General features: G+C 36.6%; 1 protein-coding gene across 2 annotated transcripts in view; it reads left to right on the plus strand.

Moving 5' to 3' along the window:
- The first annotated feature begins 3855 nt into the window (after positions 1–3855).
- The window catches only part of LOC138316311 (zinc finger CCHC domain-containing protein 2-like), a 47179-nt gene continuing 29980 nt past the window's right edge, over positions 3856–21054 (plus strand). For both annotated transcript variants that reach the window (XM_069257968.1, XM_069257969.1), the window contains exon 1: positions 3856–4655. In XM_069257968.1, the coding sequence (XP_069114069.1) occupies positions 4176–4655 (480 nt within the window). In that variant the 5' untranslated portion in view covers positions 3856–4175. The remainder of the gene's footprint in view (positions 4656–21054) is intronic.

Consider the following 21054-nt stretch of genomic DNA (forward strand, 5'->3'; position numbering starts at 1 on the left):
AATAATCTGACGTAGTGTAGTCAACACCTGTAAAATAGGCTGACGTCATCAACACCTGTACAATAATCTGACGTAGTCAACACATGTACAATTGTCTGACGTAGTTAACACGTACAATAATCTGACGTAGTCAACAAATGTACAATTGTCTGACATAATCAACACCTGTACAATAGACTGACGTAATCAACGCCTGTAAAATAGGCTGACGTAATCAACACATGTACAATTGTCTGACGTAGTCAACATGTACAATTGTCTGATGCAGTCAACACATGTATAATTGTCTGGCGTAATCAACACCTGTACAATAGACTGACGTAGTCAACACCTGTGCAATAGTCTGACGTAGATTTAACACGTGTTGATTCTTCGTAATGAATTGTAAGGTATTGGATTTTATTATTTTTGAATTTAACACCAATCTGATTAAAGCTTGATCTTTGATACGCTTACGCTCTGGTTTTAATCAGATTGATTTAACAATGACAATTTTGGAGAGAGAGAGAAAAAAACAAAAAACACACGGCTGATAGCAGATTTAATCAATGACAAAGGTTCATACTGCATTGAGTAACCCTAGAAAATTTAGGCATATAAAAAAATTAGGATTCTGCATCAATTATAATATATAGTTTACAAAACATTAGAATTTAAACATTTCTTCGTCGGCCATTTTAAAAAACAAGATGGCCGACAACAGTTTTAGCTATAATTAAATATAAACGTTCACATTAGAATTCATTAGGAAAATTAATAGATGCAGACTGGAAGCCTCTATATCCATATCATCAATATACATAAAAATACATAAATTGTTCATTTCCAGTATATCAATATCAATGGCTATGTTTCCTCAAAAAAATGTTAAGCCTTAAAATGAATATTTTCCCAGTGTTAATCTAACATCACTTCAAAGCTGTATACTGTATCTGTATATATATAATGTGCTGCGGTAAATGGTTCCATACATCTATAATTTTGTTGCTGAAGAAATCCTTTCTTAACTCTAAATTACAACGTTTCTTAAAAAGCCTCTCGTTCTACTAGATATGTCCATTTAGAGAAAGTTCTCAATTACTCTATAATCGTATTTTTAAAACTATTTTAAAAGCATTGATGATATCCCCTCTAGTTCTCCGATGATGTAAAGTTGAAATTAGTCTATCTAGGCGTTCCTCATATGTAAGGTTCTCAATCCAGCTTTGATGTCCTTCTTTGAATGTTCTCGATCAGATCGATGTCTGCTACTCTATGTGGGTTCCATACACTTGCCGCGTACTCCAGGTATGGTCTGACGAGATTTTTAAATAATAATTTGAACATTGACTCATCAAGATATACTAATGATCTTCGTATCCATCCCACCATGCTGTTCGCTTTGTTTACAGTGTTATGTAGGTGAATGGTTACCCCAATTTCCTTTTCGTGGGGTGACGTTTTCCAGCTGAATCCTCTCTCTTTCCTGTCCATTCATATATGATAATGTCTTTTCTTGAAAGCTTTTATTGATATCACCTTACAATTGTTGGGGTGGAATTTTAGTAACCATTTGTTCGACCAACTCTGAAGTTTATTCAGGTTCTCTTGGAGGATTCTAACATCTTCCTCATCCCTGATCTGTCTGTATAGCTTTGTGTCATCTGCAAATAGCGGTGATGAAGATCTCGGCATTTCAGGCAGATCGTTTATATATACATCTAACTTCTATAGGATTTTTACAACAATACTTGTGAAGCTGACAGGTCTGTAATTTCCTGGGTCCGACTTCGATCCTTTCTTGGCGGTGATATTAGCCTCTTTCTATGCTTGAGGTACTTGGCGGTGATATCAGTCTCTTTCTATGCTTGAGGTACTTGGCGGTGATATTAGCCTCTTTCTATGCTTGAGGTACTTGGCGGTGATATTAGCCTCTTTCTATGCTTGAGGTACTTGGCGGTGATATTAGCCTCTTTCTATGCTTGAGGTACTTGGCGGTGATATTAATCTCTTTCTATGCTTGGGGGACTTGGCGGTGATATTAGCCTCTTTCTAAGCTTGAAGTAATTGGCGGTGATATTAATCTCTTTCTATGCTAGAGATACTTGGCGGTGATATTGCTTGAGTACCATCTTTCAGCGAACGGTTAAAATTTCAGCTAAGGATGTTATACTGTAGACTGGCCAGCAGTCTCTAAAATATCAAAAATGTCACTTGAAATTGGCTTGATTATTTTTGTCTCTGCTACAACTCTGATTCTAAGTTTCAAAGTAAGGGGAGATAATTAAGTAAAGAACTCTGCTGAGAAAGTCTTATCAACAACCTATAGGGTCTGATGGCCAGTCTAGGTGTTCCGATAAGCTGCCTTTAGAGCCGCATGGAGCCGAATACATCGGGGTCTTTCACAATAGTATCGAGATAACAATTACAAAACCTAGCTGATCGATGGTACGGAAGCGTATTAGGCTCACGTACGAAAATATTTTTCATGATAACGAAAATGTTTTATTTGGCGGCCGCCGGATAAGTATAAGCCAGAAATTTAAGTGGCGGCCGCCACATAATTATATCTGGCGGCCGCCACTTAAATTTCTGGCTTATACTTATCTGGCGACCGCCAAGTAAAACATTTTCGCTATCCTAATATTTTCGTACGTGAGCCTAATACGCTTCCGTACGATGGACTATGCGGCTGAAAACTTCGCGCCCATGAGTCCTGTTTCGTCAAAATTTTTATGTCGACCATTTTGAAAAACAGGATGGTCGACAAGTGTTACCAATTACTAATGTTCATAATTACATTCAGTAACCCTGCAAATATAGGTATAAAAATATGATTATCCATCAATTGGTTTTTAAAGGGCCACTACCTTTCCGAAACGGCATTTAATTTTTAAAATAGGAATGTAAAACGAGATCAATAATTTTGTAGAGTTGCAGAAGTTATTAACTATACGTTTACTAGCACACTTATCATCACCTTCATAACTATTTAATTAGAATAAATAAAATGTTAATTTTCATAACGCGGGTCGTTTTATGTTTCCCGCCGTCGTCCTAATTGCCGCGCGGTAGTTGACTTTCACTGCGTCAGACGGCAAAAGAGCGAAATGAATCTCCACTGTTATCGTACATTAGACAGGAAATCATGCATATGTTTGATGTTGTAACCTCATCTTAAGCCATCGATATATATTTTCTTTTGTTATTAATATTTTTAAGAAACCTTTATATTTTGCCCAGGAAAGGTAGTGGGCCTTTAAACTCCATTGCAAATATTTTTTTTACACTGGCCATTTTGAAAAATGGCTGCCATGGCCGTCAGTCAACAGCAATTTAAGATCCGGTTGGGGTCCCGTTCTCAAATAGCTTGTATTAAATATATATAATAACAATGTATAGAATATTTCATAGTCTACTTTTATCACAAAGTGCACGATTTTATGCTAAGCCAGCGGACTAGTTATGTGCAGTAGTTTATTCAAATAACTGTGCATTTTATAAAATCATATTGTTTTATCCGATGGTTATCTTCTTTATAAGAGCGCAGAAAAATGTAGACAGTATAAAGTTATGATGTTATAATCTTTTACATGTTACTTGTAGCTGCGCTCTTTTGAGGCTTTGCCTTAATTTATATTACACTCTATCCGCTTGCTACGCTTTTAAAAATCAATTTTATTTTTATGTAGCCTACAGTATTTTTTCATAATAATTGTTGACACTCACAATTAAACACTTCATTTGCATCCTGTTTTTACCTTAACTTCTTTTATCTATTTCATAGCCAGAAAAAAAAGCACAGCATATAACCCCCTCCCCAACCATAGGTAAAGGAGAAATAAATCACGAGTACATCACGCTCATATTTTGTCCATAGTGCTCGGCTTACTTCAGCAATTTTAACAATTAAAGCTGAGTGTGACACAGCCCAATTATCAATGTTTACACAGTGATACGAGGTTATCGTTTTAAGCGAAAGCAGTGGGCTTTTGGACACCCGAACGGCATTCACGACGGCAGTGCATGGATGTCATGTCCTCTTTTTGATTGGATGATTATGCAAAATGCCCGGATACAACTATACATTTACCTATGTCGTGAAGAAATTATAGATGGCGGATGGATTTTATGAGGCCGATCTTTTAGAATTTTAGCTACTTTCCCGAAGAGGAAAGTGGTACCCAGTCTATATCATGGTTTGTAAAGAATTCGAGGAATTATGTGGAAAATTTGGGAGTCTAAGTCCTCATAAAAGGATAGATATCATGTGCGGAATGCTACGTATGTGCTTGCCTCCGGAGTTGAGATTCATAGGCTCCGTAGTAGAAGATCTAGCGAAAAAAGATTATCACTTTTTACGAGAACATGAAATCAGAGCAAACAGTCAAGAAAAACTTAGTGAAATTAAGCATAACGATCCACATGCACTTGCTAACAGCATGGCCCTGAGTCTGGCCCTGCTACATTCATGGAATGCAAGTTGTGCTAACATCATCTTTGAAATTTTAACCAGCAACTTGAAAAGTGCTTTTGATGTAACTTGGTCTACAGACACTGCAACACGAGATGTGATTTTATTGGTGCTTATGATGGCTAAAAACCATCCTGCTTTTACATTTTATCAAAAGACTGTTATCGGTGACCACAATGAAAGACAAAATCTCCTGCTGACGGTAAGTTGGGAAGTAGGTCAGTCGCTATCATTTGCCTGTCTTCGCTATTTGGCAGAGTAAATCAATTAAGTTCCCATGCCACCCTGTTTTACAGTAAACATTAACATATAGCTCCTCAAAATGTGCTTTTCCAGCACTTTATACACCATGTTAACAATGCACATGCTCTGACAACATGTAGGAGTGATGTACAGAATCCAGTAGCATGACAAAACATATTATGTGTCTTCATTTATCAAAAAAAGAAAATCTCATCATGTGATCAACATTTGTAAACAAATAACAATTCTGTCCTTTTTCCCCATTTTCATCAACATGCTGTATAGTAAAGTATAAATAACATTTATGTGGGCATTAAGTTAATATATATATAGCTAGGTTTTCATTAAAGGGCCACTACCTTTCCGAAACGGCTTTTAATTTTTAAAATAGGAATGTAAAACGAGATCAATAATTTTGAAGAGTTGCAGAAGTTATTAACTATACGTTTACTAGCACACTTATCATCACCTTCATAACTGTTTAATTAGAATAAATAAAATGTTAATTTTCATAACGCGGGTCGTTTTATGTTTCCCGCCGTCGTCCTAATTGCCGCGCGGTAGTTGACTTTCACTGCGTCAGACGGCAAAACAGCGAAATGAATCTCCACTGTTATCGTACATTAGACAGGAAATCATGCATATGTTTGATGTTGTAACCTCATCTTAAGCCATCTATATATATTTTCTTTTGTTATTAATATTTTTAAGAAACCTTTATATTTTGCCCAGGAAAGGTAATGGGCCTTTAATGATATATCAGTCTGTGACCTTAACTTTTTTCACTGCTAGTCCTTTGGACTAGTAAACCCCAAAATTTTACTAGTCCGACTATTTAAGCACTAGTCCAAAATAAATACAGCCGTTTGCTTCAGCACTTTATTTGGTCATCATCACAGTACACTTTACAATTTTTGATCCATTAAATTACAGTCTCAGGGCTGCGGAAAAACTTTGAAATGTACTCGTCCGTCGGACAAGTGCTTCATCAAAATCTTCTCGTCCGAATGACATTTTCACTTGTCCGCAATATTTGTCAGATAAATAAGTATATGTGACTGTATATATTAACCTACAGTGGTTTTAGATATATCCATTTGATTGTCATAACTGTATTGATGCCGATTCGGGATAACATGACTAACAGACAGTTTTACAAGAAGTCCGACAAAAACATTAATTCCAAAACAATTTTGTATGCAAGTGTTATAAAAAAGATATTTTTTAAAGGGTCGATATTTTAACGTACTTTCCAATGTAGTAGGTATATCATTTTAAACTCCATTAGCTTCTTGTAAGATTTTTTTGAGGCGAACGTCGCAAAAAACTGAAGCAAATTTCGCTGTGACATCTTGTTATTCGATACACCTCTAGACTCTTGTTTACGATATCAATAGACCTCGGATTTATTCATGTTACAATGCTGTACACGCTCATGCGTATTGAAAAGGAAAGTCGGGGATTTCCAAGAATGATGCAGAAAGCGAAAGTTTTTCATTGCTTCGTCGTATTTTTACGAAACCATTACGAATGTCAGACTTTATATAAATTTATCAAGAAAGAATATAATTAATAAGATGTAGGTGGTCATAGTCGGTGTCAGAATTTTTCACTCGTCCGACGGACAACCGTTATGTCAACATTCACTCGTCCGATGGCCAAATCCACTCGTCTAGACGAGCGGACGAGTACATTTCCCCAGCCCTGAGTCTGGATGCATTTGTGAACACAAATTCTAACAAAATGGTGCATCTGGTCTGAAATAATTGCATACAGGATGCAATCAACTTGTGTTGAAAATGCAATTGACCACAGCAGATATATTTTTATATATATTGTAATTTGGCAGGAAGCCACTAGACCTAGTCCAATCGGACTAGTTCATTACAATTAGCACTAGTCTGGCCATAAAATTACTAGTTGTGAGGATTGGACTAGTGCTTAAAGTCGCTGACTACATATATTCTACCTGCTCACATTTTATAACTTTTTGACAACATTTCATTATAGTCATAGACATGATAGATAGATCTCGATACATAGCTAAACTGGGCTTGTATGGATGCATCAGTATTGACATGATATTCATCATTAACTGTTTATTTTTAATATACATATTCAGTTAAGCCAGTCAAGTTTCTGTAACACATTTTATTTATTTGTAAATTAAGAAATGTAGCAAATTAAATGTTCAGTTAAATAATTATGTACATCCCTTTAATGATCAAAGTCAATGAAAGTTATTTTGTGTAAGGGACGTAACCTTAAGGATGTACTCCTCTGAGAAGTCAATATTTTCTTGTATTAAAGGGACAATTCAGTTTAAGAGTACATTAAAATTTGTACATATATCGGAAAAAATCCAGTTCCAATGGAAATTAGATCAGTCGGTTCTACTGTGATATGCCAGAACAGCCCATGGTGGTGAAATGCGTGTGAAATGTTCAAACTCGCTCGCTGTCCGCCATTACACATTGTGGTCGAACATCTTGTATGCCGAACCCTGTCCCTTGCTCGTAGAGTAATGCAACTTTCGTCTACAACTGCTCAAATCGCTCTGACAGTAGTGTGTTTACCTTATTAGAAAATTATCTTGCCTCAAAATCATTTTATCACCTCCTCAGTGGTTATGTAGTTTATTTGTTTAACGTGCGTGACTTTGGCTCGGGTATGAGTACATCGTACATTTGTACCTGCTAAATCGTATTGATCAATGATTTGTATTTACGACGGTATCAATTAAAATACTAAACATTGACGTGGAATTTGTCAATATTTTATGTTATATGTTTCATAAGAAATGTAGAACAATACATTTATGCCATAGTTTGCTTCTTGATTATGTAAAAGAATTAATTTGAGCGAATTGTCTCTTTAAATTTTTTTTTCTCATATAGATTTTTGGAAAAAGGAGTTCATGCCATAAAAGAAAATAGAAGAAAAAACATATGTCTGTGTGTTCTTTTTTGAGCTATTGTGTGAATTGTCATCCAAAGATACATAATTGACAAAATATTGGATTTTATGGGAATTTTGCCGTTTTGACCATATACACAATAGATTAAAGCCATAATTTCCGAATGAGGGGTTTGATATGTATAGATGTTTGTAGAATTTATTTTCTAGTAGTCTTCTTTAAAAATATACCAGTTATGATCAATAAGACTTACACTTTTTCTCAGAATAACAACATATGCTACCCCTACCCCTTAATTTTGAGCTTCAAAATGCACCATTTTCAGCAATTTTTGCCAAATTTAGCCCTTCATAGAAAAAGTTCTGGTATTAAACTTTTGTTAATATTTTGCATATCAACAGGGAAAGGGTTGTTCTTTCCAAATCAGGCAGAAAATGGGGGGTCTGTGTGCTTTCTTTTTTACCCCATTTGAATATTTGTTATTTTTCAGTATTTTCGAGTAAAAAATAATTGTGCTCAAATTACCATTAAATGTAAAAATAAAGAGACAAAAGTGTATCATATCACACATTAATGCTCAATATTTTAATTACCACGAACCCAGTAAAGATTTACAGCAAAAATTACCTTGATACAGCTAAAAATACTGGCGCAGTGATGATTTAAGTAAAAACAATTTCAGTAAAAAATGGTAAAACTGTGGCTCTACTCAAAGCGAAAAAAGACACAATTTCAAAATGGCCGCCAAATGGGCCATTTCTTAAATCCCCATATAAAAAAATCTACTAAAGCTAGAAATGTAATTTTTTGACAAAATTTGCAACTGGTAACTTCCTACAGATATTGATAGATTTTATTAGGTCATCTGACCGAAGGTCAGGATGACCTATTGTCATCGTGTTTCGTCCGTCGTCGTGCGCCGTCCGCCGTGCGCCGTCCGCCGTGCGCCGTGCGTCGTGCGTAAGACTATTTATACAAAAGCCTACTCCTCCTTCATCCTTTGATGGATTTCATCCATATTTGGTTTGAAGCATCATTAGGGAAGGACAATCATATTTTATATAAATGAGCCTGGTCCGACCCCCGACCCCTAGGGGCTGATGAGGGGTGGGGCACCAAAAGGGCAAATTTTCTTATTTTAAGCTTTAAAATCCTACTCCTCCTTCATCCTTGGATGGATTTCATCCATATTTGGTTTGAAACTTCATTGGGGAAGGACAATCATATTTTATATAAATGAGCTTGGTCCGACCCTTAGGGTCAGAGGGGCAGGGCCTCAAAAGGGCAAATTTTCTTAATTTTAGCTTTAAAATCCTACTCCTCCTTCATCCTTGGATGGATTTCATCCATATTTGGTGTGAAACTTCATTAGGGAAGGACAATCATATTTTTGTATAAATGAGCCTGGTCCGACCCCTAGGGTCAGAGGGGCGGGGCCACAAAAGGGCAAATTTTCTTAATTTTAGCTTTAAAATCCTACTCCTCCTTCATCCTTGGATGGATTTCATCCATATTTGGTTTGAAACATCATTGGGGAAGGACAATCATATTTTATATAAATGAGCCTGGTCCGACCCCTAGGGGCTGAGGGGTGGGGCCCCAAAAGGGCGAATTTTCTTATTTTAGCTTTAAAATCCTACTCCTCCTTTATCCTTGGATGGATTTCATCCATATTTGGTGTGAAACATCATTTGGGATGGACAATCATATTTTATATAAATGAGCCTGGTCCGACCCCTAGGGGCTGAGGGGTCCCACTTCCTGTTTTAAGGTTTCAGTCTCCGATCTCAATGAAAATTGGTCTATAGGGGTTTTAATTGATGCCGAACAACATGCAAACATTTTCGTAAAGATTTTGGTATTCCAAGATGGCCGCTGGCCCACTTCCTGTTTTAAGGTTTCAGTCTCCGATCTCAATGAAAATTGGTCTATAGGGGTTTTAATTGATGCCGAACAACATGCAAAAAATTTCTTAAAGATTTTGGTATTCCAAGATGGCCGCTGGCCCACTTCCTGTTTTAAGGTTTCAGTCTCCGATCTTAATGAAAATTGGTCTATAGTGGTTTTAATTGATTCAGAAAGGGGAACTTTAGGTAAGGACAATCATATCTTATAAAGGACCGAGGTAAGACCCATGGGGATAGTATGACCGAGGTCCAAAATGGGAGCTTTGCTGAAATTTGGCTTTAAAATCTGACTCCTCCTTATATTAATCCTTGAATGGGTTTCGACCATATTTGGATGAAGGGCTACCAAGTTTGTTCAACAAATGACATTTACCTTTTTCAGAAACTTGCATATTCAACTAAGGAGTTCCTTGTATTGTTTATATTAATCGTTAACCAATACTTTATACTGTGACTTTGTTGTTTTGTGCCATGAGTCAGATGACCGTTAAGGCCCATGGGCCTCTTGTTTGAAAATCTCATAACTTCTTTGATCTATGTCGAAATGAGACTTCAACGGGACTGAAACCTCAGAATTTTCAGATTTTTTTCAAACTTCACATGGAGGGTCCCCTTGGTCCATATTTGTGCCATACAGATTTTGAGGCTGATCGAAAAATCAAGATGGCCGCCAGGCAGCCATCTTTGATTTTGGCAGTTGAAGTTTGTTATCAATATTTCTTGAGAACTACTGAAGGGATTTTGTCCAAACTTCACATGGAGGTTACACTTGGTCCCTAGTTGTGCCATACAGATTTTGAGGCTGATCGGAAAAACAAGATGGCCGCCAGGCAGCCATCTTTGATTTTGGCAGTTGAAATTTGTTATCGATAATTCTAGAGAACCACCGAAGGGATTTCGTTCAAACTTCACATGGAGGTTACCCTTGGTCCCTAGTTGGGCTATACAGATTTTGCGGCTGATCGGAAAAACAAGATGGCCGCCAGGCAGCCACCTTTGATTTTGGCAGTTGAAGTTTGTTATCGATATTTCTTGAGAACTACCGAAGGGATTTTGTTCAAACTTCACATGGAGGTTATCCTTGGTCCCTAGTTGTGCCATACAGATTTTGAGGCTGATCGGAAAAACAAGATGGCCGCCAGGCAGCCATCTTTGATTTGGGCAGTTGAAGTTTGTTATCAATATTTCTTGAGAACTACTGAAGGAATTTTGTTCAAGCTTCACATGGAGGTTACCCTTGGTCCCTATTTGTGCCATACAGATTTTGAGGCTGATAAGAAAAACAAGATGGCTGCCAGGCGGCCATCTTTGATTTTGATAGTTAAGGTTTGATATCCCCATTTCTCAAAAAGTGCTGAAGGGATCTTTCTCATATTTAATATGTAGGTTCCCCTAGGGCCCTTGATGTGCAAATTGCATTTTTGGACCAATCGGTGAACAAGATGGCTGCCAGGCCGCCATCTTGGATTTCGATAGTTAAAGTTTGTTATCATATGGCTATTTCTCAGATAGTACTGAAGGGATCTGTCCCAAATTTCATATGTAGGTTCCCCTAGGGACCTTGTTGTGCATATTGCATTTTGGGACCGATCGGTTAACAAGATGGCCGCCAGACAGCCATCTTGGATTTTGTTATTCAAAGTTTGTTATCGCTATTTCTCAGAAAGTACTGAAGGGATCTGTCTCAAAATTCATATGTAGGTTCCCCTAGGGCCCTAGTTGTGCATATTGTGATTTGGGACCGATCGGTCAACAAAATTGCTGCCAGGCAGCCATCTTGGATTTTTATATTCAAAGTTTGTTATCGCTATTTCTCAGAAAGTATTGAATGGATCTTTCTCAAATTTCACATGTAGGTTCCCCTAGGGCCCTAGTTGTGCATATTGTGATTTGGGACCGATTGATCAACAAGATGGCTGCAAAGGAGTCATCTTGGATTTTGATAGTTGAAGTTTGTTACCGCTAATTCTCAAAAGGTACTGAAGCGATCTGTCTCAAATTTTATATGTAGTATGTTTGAAAAAGTTTAAAAAGTAGAGAAAAGATCCATCTTTCCTTTGTCAGATATAGATCATTCTTTGGTGGGCACCAAGATCCCTTTGGTTTCCTTTCTTTGGGGTGTAGAAACAATACACAGGGTTCTGTGAGACACAGTGCATGAAGAAAAACAAGACTTTATAAATGTTAGCTAAGTTACTTAAACTGGAATGTCATGATCACTTCAATTCATGATCACATACGTATACTCAGATCAGTGTTGTTTATTGTATATTCATATAAAAGGTAATGATATGATAGCTATAGATTTATCAATATTTGGTTCTTCGATGATGAATTATAAGCATTAAATGTTGAGTATATTCAAACAAAGGCATGGGCGCCAATGTAACAGAGCGCACCATTTTACGATAAATTTAATCACTGCCTGTGCCAGGATTCGAACTCTGGACCTCCGGGTTACTAGTCTGACGCTTAATCGATCGAGCTAAAGAGAAGTTTTCTCTAGCTGAGCGGTATATTAATATTTGCGGAAAGTTTTCACCAGGGTTACATATGAATGACAATTATTGATATTTCAATCATGAGTTTGGTATCAGAAGTAGTATATTAATTGGCCAAGTATAGCAATTACAATTGTATAGGGTTAAGGTCATCTGTAGACACTTTGTAACATTACCAGGGTGACCACTGTGTTTGACTATAAGGAGTAGATATAGGTGACCAGAAGGCTCTTGCTATTCCAATTATAAAACGATTGTATGCATAGTCAAAGATCCCTATCTGGTAAGTTAAGTATGTACTGTACATGAACCCAACATACGCTGGGTATCCAACAGTATTTGACCTAACGCAAATTAATGTTAACCAAGTCTTTGTCTTTAATTAATAAAACATAATTCACAGTCCTTTGTACATATATTTGTACTAGTCATGTGCTTTAGCCACTGTCACTGAATTTAATCTAGATTTATCTTTAGTATATATGCTGAATTTGTATGTGATCATGATTATCAAACTAGTGTTTTGTTAATGATGTGTTATCATTAATGAAATGCAATGATATGGTATATCCATTTTGATTAAACACTAACTCTATATATACATGTACCTAGTAGACTAACTGAATGTTCATCTAGTATGCAAATAAGAAATAACTAAGATTTATTTCGAATTTGTCGATCTGCTGCTCATATACAGTATGCATGGTAGTATAGGCTGCAGATAAAATGTACAATGTTTTGATTGTTTTCATCATATTAGGTTTACTCACGGTAAGTGACAACCTGTTATGCATCTTTGGATAAGCTTTCCATTCCCTGGCAAGGAGCCAACTAGCTCTGACGTAATGAACTGCTTAAGAAGTGTATATATCATCAATAATCAATTGTCTTACCAGTGATAATAAAGTCATTTTATTTCCAGTTTCTTAGCTTTTTCTTGTTGTGACTCAAAGAGGAAACATGAATTGAGATATAATTGGTCATGATGACGCTGAAAGATGCGACCTAGATCTGCATGTGTATATATATATATATTGACCATACATAGATCTACGGTAAAAAGATAGTTTAACGCTTATATTATTTTTACATTTCTAATTGACCTGTTTAGGGTGTTTTTGCTGGTAAGATGCTGATCATATATACTAAGAAAAGAGGTCATTAATATGGAACAACCATTTGACAGAGGTCAGTTGACGCTACCATGTATTAACGACATTAGTGGCGTCATAATACAGTTTATACATAATACATTTCGGAATTTGACGTCATTTTAGTTTACTAATTTATTGTCTGATAGACATGATTTTGGCTTGCAGACATCACGAAATTTGCCGGTCCGACGGACAAGTCCGGCAAAATTTGACTCGGACCGCCTATTTTGAAATCTGGTCTGGACCGACCGTCCGGCAATTATTGAGTACTGGAAGGTAGAAATGGTGTCTCTGAAGTATTATGCAGGTGCCGAACTTGGCAAATATGTAAACTGCATAAGATAGATTAGATAATTATGAAACAGCTGACCGGATACTTATAGCAGGAAGTTATGTTTACTTCAAAACTTCAAATTAATGTTCGGTCCAGCAAAATCTTGTTTGGTCTGGTTTAATCACAGTCCTTGCTGGTCCGAATGTCCGGCCATTTTTTTTCAACTTTCGCGATGTCTGGCTTGGTTAGTTTATACACTGTGAATGTTAATTCCATGTGTATTTATATGGAGTGACCGAGAAGAATTTGAACCAAGATAAACTCACACATAACATCTACACATTACATGTATTTTCATCTTGATGTTGGCCTAGTTTCGAAGGTTCTGCACAGGCAAATTCTCTAGGAAGTTAGTTTGTCAACTCAAGCTTCTATTTTCCTTTCCTCAAGTTCGTGGGTTAAGGACATTGGCCTCTGGTTGTCGCGTTTAGAGTGTGCAGTACAGTACTATGTGCACATGCAGTTTTAAGTACATATTGCAACATATGTTTTTGACATGTAGGCGCTGAAAGCATGTCCTGTTTTCTTATACATATATATGAAATAAACAAATCTGGACAAGAACTGGTTTTAATTTACTTATGTTTTATAAATGTGTTTGATCAATAATTGATTAGCTAGTAGCTATGTATACTATACTATGCAGTGCTAATTAGATATATATCTGTTTGACAAATTTACATGTAGCAGCTGCATATATCCTGTATCATGCATAAACTTGTGAAAGGATTGATTTCATTTTTTGAACATTTTGACTATATAATGAATGTAAATGAGAACTTAAATTGATCTTGGATAGTATATATATAATATGCTCAAGTAAATGTTATGTAATTACCCTGGTATATGTAGTTGAAAAGAAAAAGTTGTATACAATACATATACACATACATGTATATATATTGGTATGCATATACGATTTGTGCACTGAAAATGTTCAACAGACTTAGCTTGAGTATTATCCAGATACAGAAAACAACAGCATTACTATTACTATATCACACACCTCTGTTTTGTCAATTATATTATGGGATGGAGAGATGTACTGCAGACTCCTGTGTGTTAATGTGGGACACTATTCTAAAAGTTGTATTTGTTGGTTCTTTGAGCTTTACACTGTACATCTATATATAGCTACCTGCTAGTTAGTATACACACTGTTGTACACTGTACATCTACCTGCTAGTTAGTATACATACTGTTGTAGTTGTACACTGTACATCTACCTGCTAGTTAGTATACACACTGTTGTACACTGTACATCTACCTGCTAGTAAGTATACACACTGTTGTAGTTGTACACTGTACATCTACCTGCTAGTTAGTATACACACTGTTGTACACTGTACATCTACCTGCTAGTAAGTATACACACTGTTGTACATGGTATATAGCTACCTGCTAGTTAGTATACACACTGTTGTAGTTGTACACTGTACATCTACCTGCTAGTTAGTATACACACTGTTGTACATGGTATATAGCTACCTGCTAGTTAGTATACACACTGTTGTAGTTGTACACTGTACATCTACCTGCTAGTTAGTATACACACTGTTGTACATGGTATATAGCTACCTGCTAGTTAGTATACACACTGTTGTAGTTGTACACTGTACATCTACCTGCTAGTTAGTATACACACTGTTGTACATGGTATATATCTACCTGCTAGTTAGTATACACTGTACATCTACCTGCTAGTTAGTATACACACTGTTGTACACTATACATCTACCTGCTAGTTAGTATACACTGTACATCTACCTGCTAGTTAGTATACACACTGTTGTAGTTGTACACTGTACATCTACCTGCTAGTTAGTATACACACTGTTGTACATGGTATATATCTACCTGCTAGTTAGTATACACACTGTTGTACACTATACATCTACCTGCTAGTTAGTATACACTGTACATCTACCTGCTAGTTAGTATACACACTGTTGTAGTTGTACACTGTACATCTACCTGCTAGTTAGTATACACACTGTTGTACATGGTATATCTACCTGCTAGTTAGTATACACTGTACATCTACCTGCTAGTTAGTATACACACTGTTGTACACTGTACATCTACCTGCTAGTTAGTATACACACTGTTGTAATGTACACTGTACATCTACCTGCTAGTTAGTATACACACTGTTGTACATGGTATATCTACCTGCTAGTTAGTATACACACTGTATTACACTGTACATCTACCTGCTAGTTAGTATACACACTGTTGTACACTGTACATCTACCTGCTAGTTAGTATATACACACTGTTGTACACTGTACATCTACCTGCTAGTTAGTATATACACACTGTTGTACACTGTACATCTACCTGCTAGTTAGTATACACACTGTTGTAATGTACACTGTACATCTACCTGCTAGTTAGTATACACACTGTTGTAATGTACACTGTACATCTACCTGCTAGTTAGTATACGCACTGTTGTACATGGTATATCTACCTGCTAGTTAGTATACACACTGTATTACACTGTACATCTACCTGCTAGTTAGTATACACACTGTTGTACACTGTACATCTACCTGCTAGTTAGTATATACACTGTATTACACTGTACATCTACCTGCTAGTTAGTATATACACACTGTTGTACACTGTACATCTACCTGCTAGTTAGTATACACACTGTTGTAATGTACACTGTACATCTACCTGCTAGTTAGTATACGCACTGTTGTACATGGTATATCTACCTGCTAGTTAGTATACACACTGTATTACACTGTACATCTACCTGCTAGTTAGTATACACACTGTTGTACACTGTACATCTACCTGCTAGTTAGTATATACACACTGTTGTACACTGTACATCTACCTGCTAGTTAGTATACACACTGTATTACACTGTACATCTACCTGCTAGTTAGTATACACACTGTTGTACACTGTACATCTACCTGCTAGTTAGTATATACACTGTATTACACTGTACATCTACCTGCTAGTTAGTATACACACTGTTGTACACTGTACATCTACCTGCTAGTTAGTATATACACACTGTTGTACACTGTACATCTACCTGCTAGTTAGTATACACACTGTTGTACACTGTACATCTACCTGCTAGTTAGTATACACACTGTTGTACACTGTACATCTACCTGCTAGTTAGTATACACACTGTTGTACACTGTACATCTACCTGCTAGTTAGTATACACACTGTTGTACACTGAACATCTTCCTGCTAGTTAGTATATACACACTGTTGTACACTGTACATCTACCTGCTAGTTAGTATACACACTGTTGTACACTGTACATCTACCTGCTAGTTAGTTTACACACTGTTGTACACTGAACATCTTCCTGCTAGTTAATATACACACTGTTGTACACTGTACATCTACCTGCTAGTTAGTATACACACTGTTGTACACTATACATCTACCTGCTAGTTAGTATACACACTGTTGTACACTATACATCTACCTGCTAGTTAGTATACACACTGTTGTACACTGTACATCTACCTGCTAGTTAGTATACACACTGTTGTACACTGTAAATCTACCTGCTAGTTAGTATACACACTATTGTACACTGTACATCTACCTGCTAGTTAGTATACACACTGTTGTACACTGTACATCTACCTGCTAGTTAGTATATACACACTGTTGTACACTGTACATCTACCTGCTAGTTAGTATACACACTGTTGTACACTGTATATCTACCTGCTAGTAAGTATATATATACACACTTTTGTATACTGTACATCTACCTGCTAGTTAGTATACACACTGTTGTACACTATACATCTACCTGCTAGTTAGTATACACACTGTTGTACACTGTACATCTACCTGCTAGTTAGTATACACACTGTTGTACACTGTACATCTACCTGCTAGTTAGTATACACACTGTTGTACACTGTACATCTACCTGCTAGTTAGTATACACACTGTTGTACACTGTACATCTACCTGCTAGTTAGTATATACACACTGTTGTACACTGTACATCTACCTGCTAGTTAGTATACACACTGTTGTACACTGTACATCTACCTGCTAGTAAGTATATATATACACACTGTTGTACATGGTACATCTACCTTACCTGCTAGTTAGTATACACACTATTGTACACTGTACATCTACCTGCTAGGTATTATACACACTGTTGTAATGTACACTGTACATCTACCTGCTAGTTAGTATATACACACTGTTGTATACTGTACATCTACCTGCTAGTTAGTATACATACTGTTGTACACTGTACATCTACCTGCTAGTTAGTATACATACTGTTGTACACTGTACATCTACCTGCTAGTTAGTATACACACTGTTGTACTCTGTACATCTACCTGCTAGTTAGTATCTACCTGCTAGTTAGTATCTACCTGCTAGTTAGTATACACACTGTTGTACACTGTACATCTACCTGCTAGTTAGTATACACACTGTTGTGCACTGTACATCTACCTGTTAGTTAGTATACACACTGTTGTGCACTGTAAATCTACCTGTTAGTTAGTATATATACACTGTTGTACACTGTACATCTACCTGCTAGTTAGTATATACACTGTTGTACACTGTACATCTACCTGCTAGTTAGTATACACACTGTTGTACACTGTACATCTACCTGCTAGTTAGTATATACACACTGTTGTATACTATACATCTACCTGCTAGTTAGTATACACACTGTTGTACACTGTACATCTACATGCTAGTTAGTATATACCTGCTAGTTAGTATACACACTGTTGTACACTGTACATCTACCTGCTAGTTAGTATACACACTATTGTACACTGTACATCTACCTGTTAGTTAGTATATATACACTGTTGTACACTGTACATCTACCTGCTAGTTAGTATTTACACACTGTTGTACACTGTACATCTACCTGCTAGTTAGTATTTACACACTGTTGTACACTGTACATCTACCTGCTAGTTAGTATACACACTGTTGTACACTGTACATCTACCTGCTAGTTAGTATACACACTGTTGTACACTGTACATCTACCTGCTAGTTAGTATACACACTGTTGTACACTGTACATCTACCTGCTAGTTAGTATACACACTGTTGTACACTGTACATCTACCTGCTAGTTAGTATACACACTGTTGTACACTGTACATCTACCTGCTAGTTAGTATTTACACACTGTTGTACACTGTACATCTACCTGCTAGTTAGTATATACACTGTTGTACACTGTACATCTACCTGCTAGTTAGTATATACCTGCTAGTTAGTATACACACTGTTGTACACTGTACATCTACCTGCTAGTTAGTATACACACTGTTGTACACTGTACATCTACCTGTTAGTTAGTATACACACTGTTGTACACTGTACATCTACCTGCTAGTAAGTATATACACACTGTTGTACACTGTACATCTACCTGCTAGTTAGTATACACACTGTTGTACACTGTACATCTACCTGCTAGTTAGTATATACACACTGGTGTATACTATACATCCACCTGCTAGTTAGTATACACACTGTTGTACACTGTACATCTACCTGCTAGTTAGTATACACACTGTTGTACACTGTACATCTACATACTAGTTAGTATACACACTGTTGTACACTGTAAATCTACCTGCTAGTTAGTATACACACTGTTGTACACTGTACATCTACATACTAGTTAGTATACACACTGTTGTACACTGTACATCTACCTGCTAGTTAGTATACACACTGTTGTACACTGTACATCTACATACTAGTTAGTATACACACTGTTGTACACTGTACATCTACCTGCTAGTTAGTATACACACTGTTGTACACTGTACATCTACATACTAGTTAGTATACACACTGTTGTACACTGTACATCTACCTGCTAGTTAGTATACACACTGTTGTACACTGAACATCTACCTGCTAGTTAGTATACACACTGTTGTACACTGTACATCTACCTGCTAGTGAGTATACACACTATTGTACACTGTACATCTACCTGCTAGTTAGTATGCACACTGTTGTACACTGTACATCTACCTGCTAGTTAGTATACACACTGTTGTACACTGAACATCTACCTGCTAGTTAGTATACACACTGTTGTACACTGTACATCTACCTGCTAGTTAGTATACACACTGTTGTACACTGTACATCTACCTGCTAGTTAGTATACACACTGTTGTACACTGTACATCTACCTGCTAGTTAGTATACACACTATTGTACATTGTACATCTACCTGCTAGTTAGTATACACACTGTTGTACACTGTATATCTACCTGCTAGTTAAAATACACACTGTTGTACACTGTATATCTACCTGCTAGTTAGTATACACACTGTTGTACACTGTATATCTACCTGCTAGTTAAAATACACACTGTTGTACACTGTATATCTACCTGCTAGTTAAAATACACACTGTTGTACACTGTATATCTACCTGCTAGTTAGTATACACACTGTTGTATACTATACATCTACCTGCTAGTTAGTATACACACACTGTTGTACATTGTACATCTACCTGCTAGTTAGTATACACACTGTTGTAATGTACACTGTACATCCCTACTAGTTAGTATACACACTGTTGTACACTGTACATCTACCTACTAGTTAGTATACACACTGTTGTACACTGTACATCTACCTGCTAGTTAGTATACACACTGTTGTACACTATACATCTACCTGCTAGTTAGTATACACACTGTTGTACACTGTACATCTACCTACTAGTTAGTATACACACTGTTGTACACTATACATCTACCTGCTAGTTAGTATACACACTGTTGTACACTGTACATCTACCTACTAGTTAGTATACACACTGTTGTACACTGTACATCTACCTACTAGTTAGTATACACACTGTTGTACACTGTACATCTACCTACTAGTTAGTATACACACTGTTGTACACTGTACATCTACCTACTAGTTAGTATACACACTGTTGTACACTGTACATCTACCTACTAGTTAGTATACACACTGTTGTACACTGTATATCTACCTGCTAGTTAGTATACACTGTACATCTACCTGCTAGTTAGTATACATACCGTTGCACTTCTAATGTTGTCAGAATATATAACAAACACCAACAAATTAGGTGGGAGTGATGAGAGATAAACCCATACATATTTGTTACGTTTTTGTTTGTATATAAACAGTAGTACGAGTACTATCAGTGTATTCATGTAGTGCTATAGCTAGTTAGCTACATGTATATAGCTTGGTAAAGTACCTATACTCCGGCCTATCCTGTAGAAGCACATCAGTTTACATGACCATTTTTAGAATGCCAAGTATAGCAATTTTTGGTACCATGATACTGCAAAAACTGCCTATATTTACACAGCACTGCATGTCTATTTCTACACCACTGTGGGATTTCAGATCAGCTGTGTGTGTGTGTGTAACACATAGCATGGTAATTAAGTTTTAGATTCCTTTATCCTGATGATCGTCAGTAGTCCTCCTGTGAATGACCTCTGTTATTCATTTCCACCTTGACAGTACA

This window comes from Argopecten irradians, chromosome 2 (assembly GCF_041381155.1).
Source record: "Argopecten irradians isolate NY chromosome 2, Ai_NY, whole genome shotgun sequence".
Lineage (NCBI taxonomy): Eukaryota > Metazoa > Mollusca > Bivalvia > Pectinida > Pectinidae > Argopecten > Argopecten irradians.